Source organism: Mustela erminea, chromosome 1, assembly GCF_009829155.1.
Source record: "Mustela erminea isolate mMusErm1 chromosome 1, mMusErm1.Pri, whole genome shotgun sequence".
NCBI lineage: Eukaryota > Metazoa > Chordata > Mammalia > Carnivora > Mustelidae > Mustela > Mustela erminea.
In genome coordinates, this window is record NC_045614.1 from 191,836,915 (window position 1) to 191,850,651 (window position 13,737).

General features: G+C 38.0%; 1 protein-coding gene and 1 long non-coding RNA gene across 5 annotated transcripts in view; one reads left to right on the top strand and one right to left on the bottom strand.

The window, feature by feature from the left end:
- Positions 1-13,737, top strand: part of LOC116595849 — a 212,187-nt gene that overhangs the window by 88,979 nt on the left and 109,471 nt on the right. For all 3 annotated transcript variants that reach the window (XR_004287889.1, XR_004287892.1, XR_004287887.1), the window contains exon 2: positions 7,828-7,950. This is a non-coding gene — a long non-coding RNA (uncharacterized LOC116595849). The remainder of the gene's footprint in view (positions 1-7,827; positions 7,951-13,737) is intronic.
- SAMSN1 (SAM domain, SH3 domain and nuclear localization signals 1) overlaps positions 10,068-13,737 on the bottom strand; it is an 86,537-nt gene continuing 82,867 nt past the window's right edge. For both annotated transcript variants that reach the window (XM_032352620.1, XM_032352615.1), the window contains one exon: positions 10,068-10,968. In XM_032352620.1, the coding sequence (XP_032208511.1) occupies positions 10,766-10,968 (203 nt within the window). In that variant the 3' untranslated portion in view covers positions 10,068-10,765. The remainder of the gene's footprint in view (positions 10,969-13,737) is intronic.

Genomic DNA, 13,737 nt, shown 5'->3' on the forward strand with positions numbered 1-13,737 from the left:
ATACATTAAATGTTAACAAAGAAAGAAAGAAAGAAATAGAGAAAGAAAGAAAGAAAGAAAGAAAGAAAGAAAGAAAGAAAGAAAGAAAGGGAAATAAAGATGTGACTGAAAAAGGGGGAAAAAAAGAATCATCTGGTTCTAAAATGAATGATTTATTTTTAAATCTTGCTTCTATATCACTTGCTTAAGTAACTACTTTAGCTTTTCACACTTCATAAGAATTTATTTATTTACACATTTGCCAAAGGAGCACACTGAACTCCCAGCTCCTTGAGAATAGGTGCTATGGCTGTTCATCTTGCTATTTCCAGAGCCTAGTATAGTTTCCGGGTGCCTAGAACATGTTCAATAAATATTTGATGAAGGAATAAATAAGTCATAGTAAAAAAAAAAAGTCATTTTTCTTTCAGCAAAACGTATTTCCAAGTCTCAAAGGAAGCTTCTATTCTTAGTAAGGCCAAAATCAGGGTGTTTTTGCTTTACTGGAATGTTTTAGGGGTGCCTGGGTGGCTCAGTGGGTTAAGCCTCTGCCTTCGGCCCAGGTCATGATCTCAGGGTCCTGGGATCGAACCCTGCATTGGGCTCTCTGCTCAGCGGGGAGTCTGCTTTCCTCTCTCTCTCTGCCTACTTGTGATCTCTTTCTCTCTGTCAAATAAATAAATAAAGTCTAAAAAAAAAAAAAAAAGAATGTTTTAAATTTGCATTATCTTTTAGCCCATAATAGCTACGTTCTAGGAGGGGATGGAAAAAAGTGTACTCTTAGTAAATGAAATTTTGAAACATCTGAAGGATAAAAATAGTATGTATTTGACTTTCATGTCTATAAATTCATTATTTTGTTGAAAGAACCTTTTTTCCTATTTAAAAAAATGAGTTGCTTGAATATATTCACATAACACACGTATAAGTGAAGAACAATATACATAGGTTTCAACAGATATATATGTCAATATTCTTTTGCATTAAACTGGTTGTTAATAATATAATTTTTTCTCATGGTCTGCTAGTAAGGACCATGAGTAGGGGTCACTAACCTTTTGTTTAAGGCTGGGATTGTTTAACTTACTGTATGAGTTTTCTGTGGCTGCCATAACAAATTATCACAAACTTGGGATGCCTGGTTGGTTCAGTCATTAAGCTTTTGCCTTTGACTCAGGTCATGATCCTAGGGTCCTGGGATAGAGCCTCCCACACCCAGGTCCCTGCTCGGGGGGGGGGGGGGGAAGCCTGCTTCTTCCTCTTCCAGTCCCCCTGCTTGTTTTCCCTCTCTGGCTGTGTCTCTGTCTGTCAAATAAATAAATAAAGACTTCAAAAAAAAGTGATCACAAACTGGATGGCTTCAAACAATAGAATTTTATTTTCTCCTTATTCTTTAAGTCAGAAGTTCAGAATCAGTTATCACTGGACCAAAATTCCAATATGTCTGCAGGGCCACACGTGTAGAGGCTGTAGAAGAGGATCCATTCCTTGCTTCTTGCAGTTTCTGAAAGCTGTCCGCATTCCTTGGTTTATGGCCCCATCAGTTGAATTGTCAAAGGCAGCACCTTCAGTCTTCTTTGCTCTGTCTTCATACTGCCTTCTCTTCATTGTGAAAGAAATCTCTTTCTCTCTTTTATAAGGACACCTGTAATTATATTTAGGGCCCACCAAGATAATTCAGGAGAATCTCCCTGTCTCAATATCCCACGTTTAATCACATCTGCAAAGACTCTTTTCCCAAATAAGGTAACACTTAAGAGGTTCTGTTAGACTAGGATCTTCTGTCTTTTGCAGAGGTGGGGGGACAATTATTCAGCCTACTGCATTTTTGTGCTGCCCATTTTTATGTTACTAAGTACTGGCATTCTAGATGATATATAATAGTGTATTTCTCTCTACGCTCACTGACGCAAGAATGAGGTACCCTTTAATTAGTGAGTGCTGGAGAAACTATAATGTAAATAATGCTATAAGGGAAATGCTGCCTAAAGAAGCAGGCTTTGGCAAGTAGGGCTCAGAGAGGGAGCTCATAACTTCATGATAATACTTCACATAAATTAAAGTAATGTTAATTGTCTCTCCCAAAGCAAGGCCATTAAGCAGTTTATTGCTCCTACCTTAAAGATTTATTTTGGTATTTTTTGTGGTCCTACCTTTTCAATGGTATTTCACTTTTTACCCAGTGGGGAGATGAACACCTCCATGAGAGTCCTTCCTGGCATATTTCATCTGTAAGGATAACAAGAGGAGGACATAAATGACTAAATAGATTCTGATGAGCTCTGCAGCAATCAAAAAACAAAAGGCTCCAGAAAGAGATCAGTTGGTGGAGCTTCATTCTGAAAGCCAGTTCCTAACAGGTGGAAAGAGCAAGTGTATCTATATTCCCTGGTTATGAACCACTAAACTGCCAGTGACCTTGTCACTGAACGGGGAAGAATTTTCTGTTTCATTTTTTCCACTGTGTTGAGGTAAGGTATTTGAACCGTGAAAGAAGATGTTTCATTTCTCTGATACATTTTTATTCATCTCCTACTATGTACCAGCTATTAGGTATAAAGCCCTGGCTAATACAATTGCTTTCTTTGTCCCTCTGTCATTGGGTTTCCGTGTAATTTTCAAGATTCTCCAAACTTTGCAAAGTCCCCTGCCTGGTCATTTACAACTGATCCAAGGTCAAAAAAGGACAGCTTAGTTGGAAAGGGAAAGAAAAAAAAAAAAAAGAGAGAGAGAGAGAGAGAGGGGAAAAAAAAAAAAACCACCAAGAACACAAAGAAGTTACATAAATGTCCTCTAGCACATTCCCTGTTCTGAGGGCTAATGTACTGTAGCAATTCATCAGTCATTCTAATAGTCTTTTAACTTCTGTCAGAAAGCCTACTAAATGCTAACATCTTAAATGTTTAATATTCTAAAACATATTTTCATTAATCATGCAAATTATCTGGGCATCCATATTTTACAATAACCTCTTTTGAGATCAAGAAGCCCAAGGCTTTGTGTCTGAGAGACCCATGTTAGTGAGTGATACAGTAGGTGAAATATAACTTAGAATTAAGAATTTCAGCAACAAAAAGTTGCTCCAGTATCTATGTGCCATCACATTCACAAAAAAAAACAAAATGTTTTTAATGTCAGGTTTTTCTGATTAGGTAGCAAGCAGCTAAAACCAGAAAAGTTCATTCTGTTTTATTACATAATTGATGGATGGATATTAATGTTGGTAGATGGTATATTGTCCCAATGGAAATGACCCCATGTTTCATAGCAAAATACTGTGAGCTTGATTACTAGTAAAAGATAGAATATGTGTTCCATGCAGTTAGATGGCTCAATTGCACCATGAAAACCTCCATTTATGTGCTGTCATTCATCCCTATTCCAGGGATTCTTAGCTGTGTAGAAAAAAAGAGAAGTATGTGTGTGGGCTCATGAGACAGGTGGATGAGGAATTGAAAGGGGGAAAAGGGCACGACGAGTTTCGCTAGTGTTAGTGGAAATGCTTTACCCTGAAGCTTTGGTCAGGAAGGGTGGAGGCTAATAGCGAGACAGATAGTCATGTCCTGAGACCATGTAAATAAAGTTATGCTGGAGTCACAGAGCAGTGCTCATTTGACTCAAGAACATGACCTAAGTAACTTAAAATCATGAGCAGTGGGGGATCAGGGCACTAGTCTGGCTACCAACACGAAGTCAATGGCATGACCAAATTAGGATAATTCAAGGCCGGCTTAGTTGCAAAGATATGGGCAGGGTGGAGGGTAAGGGAACCATTCAAGTCTGTGCAGATAATGAGCTAGCAAGCTGTTGTTAAATCTAAGCTTTTGGAGATGAGAGAAAGGAGCAGTTAGCAAAATCTGAAGGTAAGAGAGTCAGATACAGAATGACAATTTTGGGTGACTAGTGACCTTTGACTGAGACAGGTAACACAAGGTGATGTCATGGAGCAAATAAAGACACTGACCTTATTCCTCTCTCCCCACAGTCTCCTTCCCCCCAACCCCCCAGGTCTCCTAATGGGGCTTCCCACTCATTGTTCCCAACAGGAACCTGAGGGCACAGATCAAGGATGTAGTCCATAGCGGAGCCTCTCTCAATGAACATCAGGGCTTCACATATGGAGAGGGGCTCTGGAAGAAGACATACATGGTCAGAAACATCTAATTTTGGTCTAAATACCCCTTCTTTGGTTATAAGACCAAAACTCGTAGCCGCACTTTGAATGATTTTCTTGTGTCTCTTTGTTGTTGTTTCACTCCGTTCTTAAAGTTTCTTTTACGGTTGCTTTCTTTCACGATATCTCCTACTGCCATTTTCATTAACAAAATTTCTAGTAGCTGAACCACCTTACCCTCTGAGGAATCAGATATTTAAAATACATACATGGGGACGCCTGGGTGGCTCAGTTGGTTAAGCAGCTGCCTTCGGCTCAGGTCATGATCCCAGTGTCCTGGGATCGAGTCCCACATTGGGCTCCTTGCTCTGCAGGGAGCCTGCTTCTCCCTCTGACTCTGCCTGTCACTCTGTCTGCCTGTGCTCGCTCTCGCTCGCTCTTTCTCTGACAAATAAATAAATAAACTCTTAAAAAAAAAAAGTTAAAAAAATAATAAAATACAAACATGTATAGTTAATGCTATCCAGACAATTCATTATTCTCTCTATACAGCTTTTTCTAGTATAACAGTGTGAATTTTAATGTCTGTAGTCTGTGTTGCTAAAGGGATAGTGAAGTCTTCACTTTTTTTCATGGTTTACTGTTTTAATCATATTTCCTCTAGTAAAATATTCTAACCATTATTTCCTGAACCATGAGTTCTAAGGTGCAGTAAAAAACAAAACAAAACAAAACAAAACAAAACAAAAAACCTTAAGGAAAAATGTATCTTTTGCTCTATGGAAGGGCAGGTTTTTTTTTTTTTTTTTTTTTTTTCCAGAGGATTTTCAATGATTGTTGCAGGAATGAATGAGTAAAGGCTTCAAGAATGAAATAGTTGCAGAAAACCCACTTTTGTACATAAGTCCATGCAGCAGCCCTCTGGGTACAAGTACTTATGTATCTCCTTTTGTTGAGTTCTCTATTTTCTTATGAATATGCATATTGGGGAAAAAACTTCCATCTGCTCTCTTTTAGCTGATTATATCACATTTTGGAGCTGCGCATCATTACGGAGCTTCAGAGAAAGACGATCATTTACATTACATATGGTTATAAAGTAGAGAAGGAGTTGATGAATTGCAAACAAGTATAATTTATATGGACAAAGTGTGCCAGAAGTGCTTTTCACCCCATTTTACTCTGCAAATGGAATGATTCCTGCCCATTCACTTGGCGTGGCGCCCAAAAAGTCGGAGAGGAAAACGATCCCGTTCGCCTTCTGCATCAGGATTCCACTCCGTCCCTCTGAGGGAACAGTGCCCTGCATTTCAGGCCCACCAGGGATCCCAGGAGGTCAAAGGAGATCTCTGAACACCCTAATGCCATTTTAAAGATTTTTCCATCATGGCTTCTTAATTTATAATAGACATCACGCAGATGCACTAATACTCAGACTGTTGGTGATTCAAATGTGAGAAGTTTGCATGATGAAGAAAGAAAGGGAGAGTGATGAAAAGCTTGTATTTTCCTCTGCACTGTGATTTTCCCACAGCAGATCATTTACCTAAGTGCCATTAACTTTGTAAATATGTAAAAATTTGCATTTAGGGTGTCCTTCTAAGGGCTTCTGTGTGGGCTACAGCACAATGAGCTGCGACTCCATATTATAAAGACCAGGGAAGGCCCAAGGTGCAGTATTAAGAGTAATAACCCCTACATCTTTCATTGATTTAATTTTATTCATGAATATAAGCAGTTACTTATATACTCAAATCGTTTGGTCTTTAAAAATGATTATTCCTGGGGTGCCTGGGTGGCTCAATAGTTTAAAGACTCTGCCTTTGGCTCAGTCTTTGATCTCAGGGTCCTGGGATCGAGTCCCGCATCAGGCTCTCTGCTTGGCAGGGAGCCTGCTTCCCCCTCTCTCTCTGCCTGCCTCTCTGCCTACTTGTGATCTCTGTCTGTCAAATAAATAAATAAAATCTTTTAAAAAATGATTATTCCTATGATGTGCCAAGTGTGAGGAATCAAAGCTAAATGCAACATGGCCTCTTTCTAATCTATCAGAAACTGACAAAGAAATATTCTGTCATAACAAAATGGTCATTATCTGTGAGGTTCTGTTAAATCCGCTGATTCTCACTGCTGTGGCACAACACGGTTGTCCTAGCCCTCAGACAATCAGTGTCTGAAGAATTTCAAATAACTACAAGCCCAGGCCTGTATTATGGTAACATGTGCACTGCTTTCATTTTGTGTTCAGATATCAGTTTTTATTCACGTGACATGCACTGTGCCGAATTTTTTGTGTACATTATCTCATTTAACCAGCACAGAAATATGAAATGTTAGTATCGTATTTCATAGAGGATAAGAAAACCCAAAAAACCTAAGCTCAGAGGCTAAGTGACTTACACAAAGTCACACAGTGCTCAAACCAGGACCTCTAGGTCAACATTGGATGTGATCAGATGAATTCAATGGTACGACAGGGGGTAGCCTAAAGTAAGGGTTCCTTTTATCTTATTTCGGTAACCAGGAAACCTGGTCATATTTAGAAACTGCTGTTCTTTTACCTATATTTAGTTCCTATTCATTTTTCTCTCAACCTTTACATAATTCTAGCATGACATCCTGTGCGTCCTGATTAGTCGAACGGTTTTCTTTGTTGGTGTGGAGGGGATGGAAGGGTGTGCGTGTGTGGTGTGACAGAGTATCTACAATTTCTTCATACTATTTTTCTCAGAACTTAGGTTTGTAACGGAAGTTTCTCAACATGAAATGTCATCATGTCATCAATTTGGCCTCACTCAGGAAGTTGCAAGGCGCTTGACTAACCTCAGTGAATTAGATGTTGTCTAAAACCTGACAATCTTGAGCTATCATTTTAGAAGTTTTAAGAGTTATTTTAGTAACTATCTTGGAAATTTAATTGATAAAAAAGAAAAGCTTCTGATAACAAATTTCAGAGTGAAAGTATATTCGTACTTGTATCGGCAATAGAATCGAGGGGGTAGAATTGAAAAGAGTTCATTTTTGTTCTTAACAAAAAAAGTATTATGGAGATTTTATCCGTTTATCTGGATTAAAATTTCTCTAACTAGGCATACTTTCACCATACACTTGAATTTGTAAACATAAGATGTTCTTGGGATCAGAGCAATCACGGCATCCTAGAACAGTTTTTACAATCTTTCTGTACCGAGAGACAGCTTATTCCAGTGACAGGCTATGGCAAGATTCTCGTGCAGATTCTATGATCCAGAGGCCTTCATTGGCATAGTCTTGGGCAGCATATGCGTTCCATGTCTCAGAATTGTTGTGTGAATAAAGAAATGACTGAGGCCAGGACTCTCACCACATTTCAACCTGGAAACACAAAGCCATCTGGGAACCATGGAAATGTCACTTTCTAACCACCTTCCCATCCACTCTTGAAAGGCTAAGACTCCTGTCTGTCTCCTAGTCGAAGGCAGCCAAAAGTCCAAGTCTTTCAACTACCTTACAAACTTGGCTAAACTACGTCTAGCCTTTTTACTTCTCTTTATCCAGCTTGCACGGTCGAGAGAAAAACCCAAGGAAAGCGAGCCGCAGGGATCCAACAGGTAAAATCGAGGGCCTCAGGACTCCTTTAGTGTGAGATATGCTTTTGCTACAGGTGTCCTTTTCACATTGTGCTATGTGATGGGGCCATCCTTCCGGCAACTTGAACCTCATGGTGTTTCCACTCCTCCCTCCTTCTCTCTTTGTAGGAATCCAGTCTCTCTTCCTCGGCCTCCTCAAGGCCTTTGCAGCACTTCTGCTCAAAAGCATTTCCCTAAATCCTCGAACTGGGTACCAGATCTTTATTCTGAAGGAAAAGAAGTTGCGGCTGGGTAAGCTTCACCAGCGACTTCTGCCATTTTACAATCAAACAGTTCCTTACATGCTTCCTAACCTACAAATTTCTTGCTGTCCTCATAAAGAAGCTGTACTCTCTAGAATTCCCTGAGGCAGCAGGTTGATTAAAGTTTAAAAATTATGGTCAGAGGCTGTGCTGTGTCCAAGGAGGTCCTAGAATAATCTATTTAGAGTTGTAGCCATAGTCAGGAGCAGGACCATGATGGAGGCAGCATGTTGGAAATTTGAAATTGAAACACTATTTCCTGCTGTGGAGGGGGAAGAATAGGAGTAGGCATGTGATTTACTCCTGACCTGAGCACTGCATATGGGAGTAAATCTGATGGATCTGGAAAAATATACTAGAAATTAACGGTATAATAATGTCTCCCAGCATTCAAAATAACACTTTGTGTTTCCTGATTCTTCCTAAGGTATTGTGTTTTATTTATTAAAGAAATGTTTAGATCACTTTGGAATGATATATAGTATTTACCTATATCACTATATCACTATAGTATTTACCTATAGACTAAGTACATTGATTTAGATGTAAATACAGAATAGGTTATATGGGAAAAATTATTATATTCGTTGCCCTCCAGCAAATGCTTCCTCAATGCCCATTCTGTACAGATCTAGTACCAGGCATCAGAGGTTACAAAGCTAAACAAAGTAGCCTCTGTCACAAGGAGATCGTGGTCTTGTGGAAAGATAAGTGCCTCTGAAATAGATAAAGTTTAATAAAATGCTATAAACAGAAATACAAGTTGCTAAGGAAACCCAGAGGAGAAAACCAAAGGAAATCATGGAAGGCTTCACAGAGTTAAGTGACTTTTGTGATCAATCTTAAAACAGAAAACAAAGGGAGACTCTTGGATGTAAAAAAAAAAAAAAAAAAAAAAAAGCAGAAGCCACTCCAGAAAAATAAATAGCATAAGAAAAGTCACAAAAGAAATTGTGAATTTGTGGAATTGCAAGTAGATTATAGAGAGTGTAGAGTGAGAGGAGGGGGAGGAAAGATCTGATTCATAGAGTAGGTAATAAGTGGTTGAGAAGAACCTTATATATCCTGGAAGAAAATTCAAATATTATACTGAAGATAGTGAGGAGCTATAAAACAAAACAAAGCAAAAAAACAACTTCAAGCTGGAAGTCATGATTTGATTCAAATGTTGGACCTTTCTGGAGGTTGTGTGGAGGATGGATTAAAAGGTAGGGCACTGGTAGAATAGGGGTCAGTTGGAAAGCTATTGCACTATTTCATAAATGAGCTCATGAGGTTCCAAAGCAAGACAACAGCCATGGGAAGGGATAGAAAGTCATGAATGGCAAAGGACTTCTAGAGGTAGGACTTGATTACATACTGAATCTGTGAGAATTGAATCTATGAGAAGGGTCTATATGAGATGATATGAGAAATGATTTAACTGGTTGGGCACTGGCGTCATTAAAGAAAGAGCTTTGTTTGGAATAAAAAAGCAGAGACAAATTTGTAGAGAAAAGTCAGAGATTTGGGTATGTTGATCTGAAGCTTCTAGAGTCCTATGTTGGACTCCTTTCCCCACAAATTTGAATGTTGAAGCATTAGCCTCCCCCCCCATATATGGTATTTGTAGATGGTGTTTTGGGGAGATAATTAGGTTTAAATGAGGATGTGAAGGCGGGGCCTTGGTGATTGGATCTGTGCCCTTCTAAGAAAAAATCACCGGAAAGCTTGTGATCTCTGACATGTGAGGACACGGTGAGAAGGCAGCTATCTGTGAGCCAGGAAGAGCTCTCATTAGAATCCAGCCGTGCTGCAACATGATCCTGAACTTTTGGCCTTCAGAATTCTAAGAAAATAAGTTTCTGTTGTTTAAGCCACCCAGTCTATGATATTTAATTATGGCAGCCTGAGCTGACTAATACATAGAAGTGTTCAGGAAGTTGGATAACACAGACCTGGGGTTCAGGAGCCAGATGGAAGTGAGGTAATTCATTTGGGAATCGTATATATATGTGTATATCTGTATACACATATATATGCTGTATATCAGACAGACTATAAAACTTCTGGTAATAGATATTTTGTCTAGAGGTCTAATATAAAAATACATTTAAGTACTAGTAGTCTGGAAAATAGCAAATGCACATAGTTCTTTTTATTATTTAAAATTAAGGTATTTCACAATTAAAAATATTTACAATTAAAGATGAAACATCTGTAAAATTATTAAAATTCGTTTTACTCAATGAGTCAACAATATCTTGTTATCTATACTTTTATACCAGGTAACAGTGAAGAAATTAACAAAAAATAATTTCTGAAACTCCACTGTGGATCAGGATAAAATGTCTCCAGCATTAACTCACGCTTTCCCATTAAGTATAAAAATGAGTGTGAATGCTGCTTGGACAGTTGTTTAAACAGACACATGCTTCATTACTATTTATTGAATAACAGACACAAATGCAAAACCAACAAGTATGAAAAAAAGAGGAGATTTTTCCTGCAGAATTTATCATTTCACACTTAAACAAAGCTGAATATAGCTTATATCACACATATCAAAGACTTATACTACGCCTTTTCTAATAAAGGCAAGTGAAATATTAACATGTAGCATTTAAAATAATAAATATACATACTATTTACAATAATTGGGAATGTTAGAGACATGAACTTTTATATAAAATCATTCAGATTAAAACACTTTCTCTTTAGGTTGTATCGCCAAATATTTTCTTTCTCTCCCATTTATTTGATCTTTTAGTTCAAGTAGAGTTAAAATGGAATGCGTTTGTAGATATATAGTTGAGAATGTGTGTTCAGTCACTTGACTCTGTGATAGTAATCTTCCGTACCATGTCAGAGAGATTTTCAGACTCCAGATCTTCTTTGCCATTATCTGAATTTTCTGATGAGATATAACAACCAGAGTCCCTTGGGCAGTCGTCTAACTGTGACTTATTTAGGGAGTTGTCTGGGCTTAAGGATAGGGGCACAGATTCATCTTCTTGCTCTTGAATAGCTGTAAATGGAAAAGAGGGCAGCAGTTAAGAGAAGGCAAAACAAGTTTTATTCATGTACTCATTCGTCTTTGAGCTATTTTAACTGTACCAACCTTGACTTTGTTACATTTGAAGCTTCCGTGAGCAAACAATATATTTGTTTATTATAAAAGAGATATTTGCACTCAAATATTCAAGCCCTGCTTTCCTAGAAGACAAAGTTTGCCTTTTTTTTTTTTTTTTGCTCACTTCCAGTTTCATGGAATTCATGTGAACTGCTTGCATAAGCGAAGATCAATATGGACTCTCATTTTACATTAATGATAAGTTGCCAGAGAAAGCAGATTGTATCCACAGTTTGACTGATGCCTTGTCCAAATACTCCTTAAAGTAACATTAGAAAAAGTCACTTGTAGTTTCAATGTATAATCCAACTCAATAGTGATCTTTGTGGACAGTTCTAGAATCATGATAACGTGGAGTCATGAATAAAATATCTCTCTGGGCAACAACAGATAGTAGGACTTCAATTACTTGGAATTTAACTAAAAAAAAACTTTAAAAGTATTCAAAATTTTCCTATGTCTGCTTTCACCATAAAAATTAACATAGAAACCAGGTTGCTTTTAGATAGTAAAACACCACCATTTTCGTTCACTCTGCCTTATTTAGTTTGTCTTTCTACATCTTTATAATTCTGAAGAACAATTATTTATATTCAGATTGGTAACTGTGTTATCAAGTCAGTATTCTAGATTCAACAGACATTTTCTTTGAAAAGAAATTAATACTAGAGATGTCACAAAAGATATTTTGAAGAACCTAGGCAGCACTATGAAGTTCCAATCTTCTCAAGAAGCCTTTACTGTCAGAGTTCTCTTGGTCAACGTCAAGACTTCCCTGACTTGGGTAAATGTGTGCTTCCCCACATCATGAGATGGGTTCCTCGGGGAGGAGATGTATCTCAGGCCACCACCCATCAGCCCTATCAGCATATCTAGTTCTTTCCCCTTCTACCCTCAGAGCTTTTCCACGTTAGACATTTGAATAACTCCACTTGGGAAGAACCAAACGCACCCATTGCAGGGCGGGATAAGACCTCCGCCTTCAGAGACTACGCACTTCATCCTATTCTGGTGAGAAGAAAATAAATCCCAGCTCCAAAATCCTGGAAGAAGGAAACTGTAATTTTCCTCAACAGACTCTATAAAAGTAAAATGCTAAGTCATTTAGCTTTAGGAAATCCACCCTTTATCTTGTCTACAGATACCCTGCTTCTTTAACTGCATTTTCTAGGCTTCAGATATCTTGCCAACATCATGTTCTACTGTGTATCCAATTGTTATCAACATACTTTACGAGAGAGAATTGAGCCGTGCTGCCCGAAGGCAGCCTTGTATGTAATGAACTCACATCTCCTCAATGGATCTAGAATGGTACTCTCTTATGCACCACCCACAGAAGAACTGAGAAAAGAGTCACATTAGTTTTTGGACTCTGTGGTTTCGATGAGGAACACTGGTTGAGAAAGGTTGGGAAAAAATGATAAAGATCATTTTCGTCGACTCATCTTCAAATGGAATCATAACCGTTCTTTTACTCTTTTCCTCAAAGCTTTAATTTGCAACAATAAAACCATGCTTGGGCCATTCTTCTGAATCTTCTCCCTGTTTGCACAACATTTTTAACGTTTTGGATTCAAGTATCAGATATTTAAGTCCAGTGATGTTATAACAAGTTCTAGATATCAAGACCTTTACTTTTACTATGCATTGAATGTGACTGTTTAAAAATGTTAGCCACCATGAAACATTTCCTCTTTATTAGTCTTAGCAATCTTAAGTGTAGGGTGAAACTTCTTAATATCCATTAATGTTTGTAAATATCAGTCATTCAATTTTGTTTCCAAAGCCTTCTGTTATTTAAAAAGACAGCACTGAAATGGGACCTCTTTCTCTGAAGGAAAGATTTCTCCCCTGCCTCTGCTTTTCTGTCTTCTTGCCACTGAAGTGGAAGAACCAGCTCTGTGTTTCATTATCCAAGTGCTTCTGGAAAAGGCCAGAGAAATTAGTCCTTTTGTAATGCTTACTGCTCCATCAGCAGGGTTCACCATACTTGGAATGTGATCCTAGGCCATCTTGCCCCAGATTATATTTGGGCCTATCACCTCGACACAAAATTAAAAGAACTAAGTTATTTCCCTTCAGACCGACATTTTAGACAGAACTTGGCATAGTAAAAATTGCTCCCAATACCGTGTTCTATTTAGGCTGATTACTGATTGTGGGACTCTCTTCAAGATATAAGACTTGGGCTTAAAGAGCTCTGATTTCCAAACTTAGTTCTTTTTCTTTCCAAAAATAAGTACTTAGCTTGTTATTTTGTCTTCAGAAGCCTCTCTCCATTGCCCTCAAAAAGTAACAAAGTAAACAAACAATAAATGAAAATCTGACTTTAACAGAGAATATATAGTTTTTAAATATTGGTAATAAAATGTATTTGTTTTTATTTTCACCTGAGAAGTGCTCTATCACCGTCCCAAAATTCTGGGAATTGGTTTGTTTTAAATACAGGTTATTTATTATAGGAACCTTTTATCTGCAATTTTTATGAAAAAAGGGAAATAGTTTCTCAGTATGAAAGTTACGCAGCGCAGCAATTTACAGGACAGCAGTAATTTGCTAAATGATTTCCTAGTGAAATGAAAACATGACTCTGCCTCCTTGAATGCTTCCCACCAGGCTTGCAATAATTTTAGGCAGGTGATCAGCTGGAGCCCCTCAACTCTA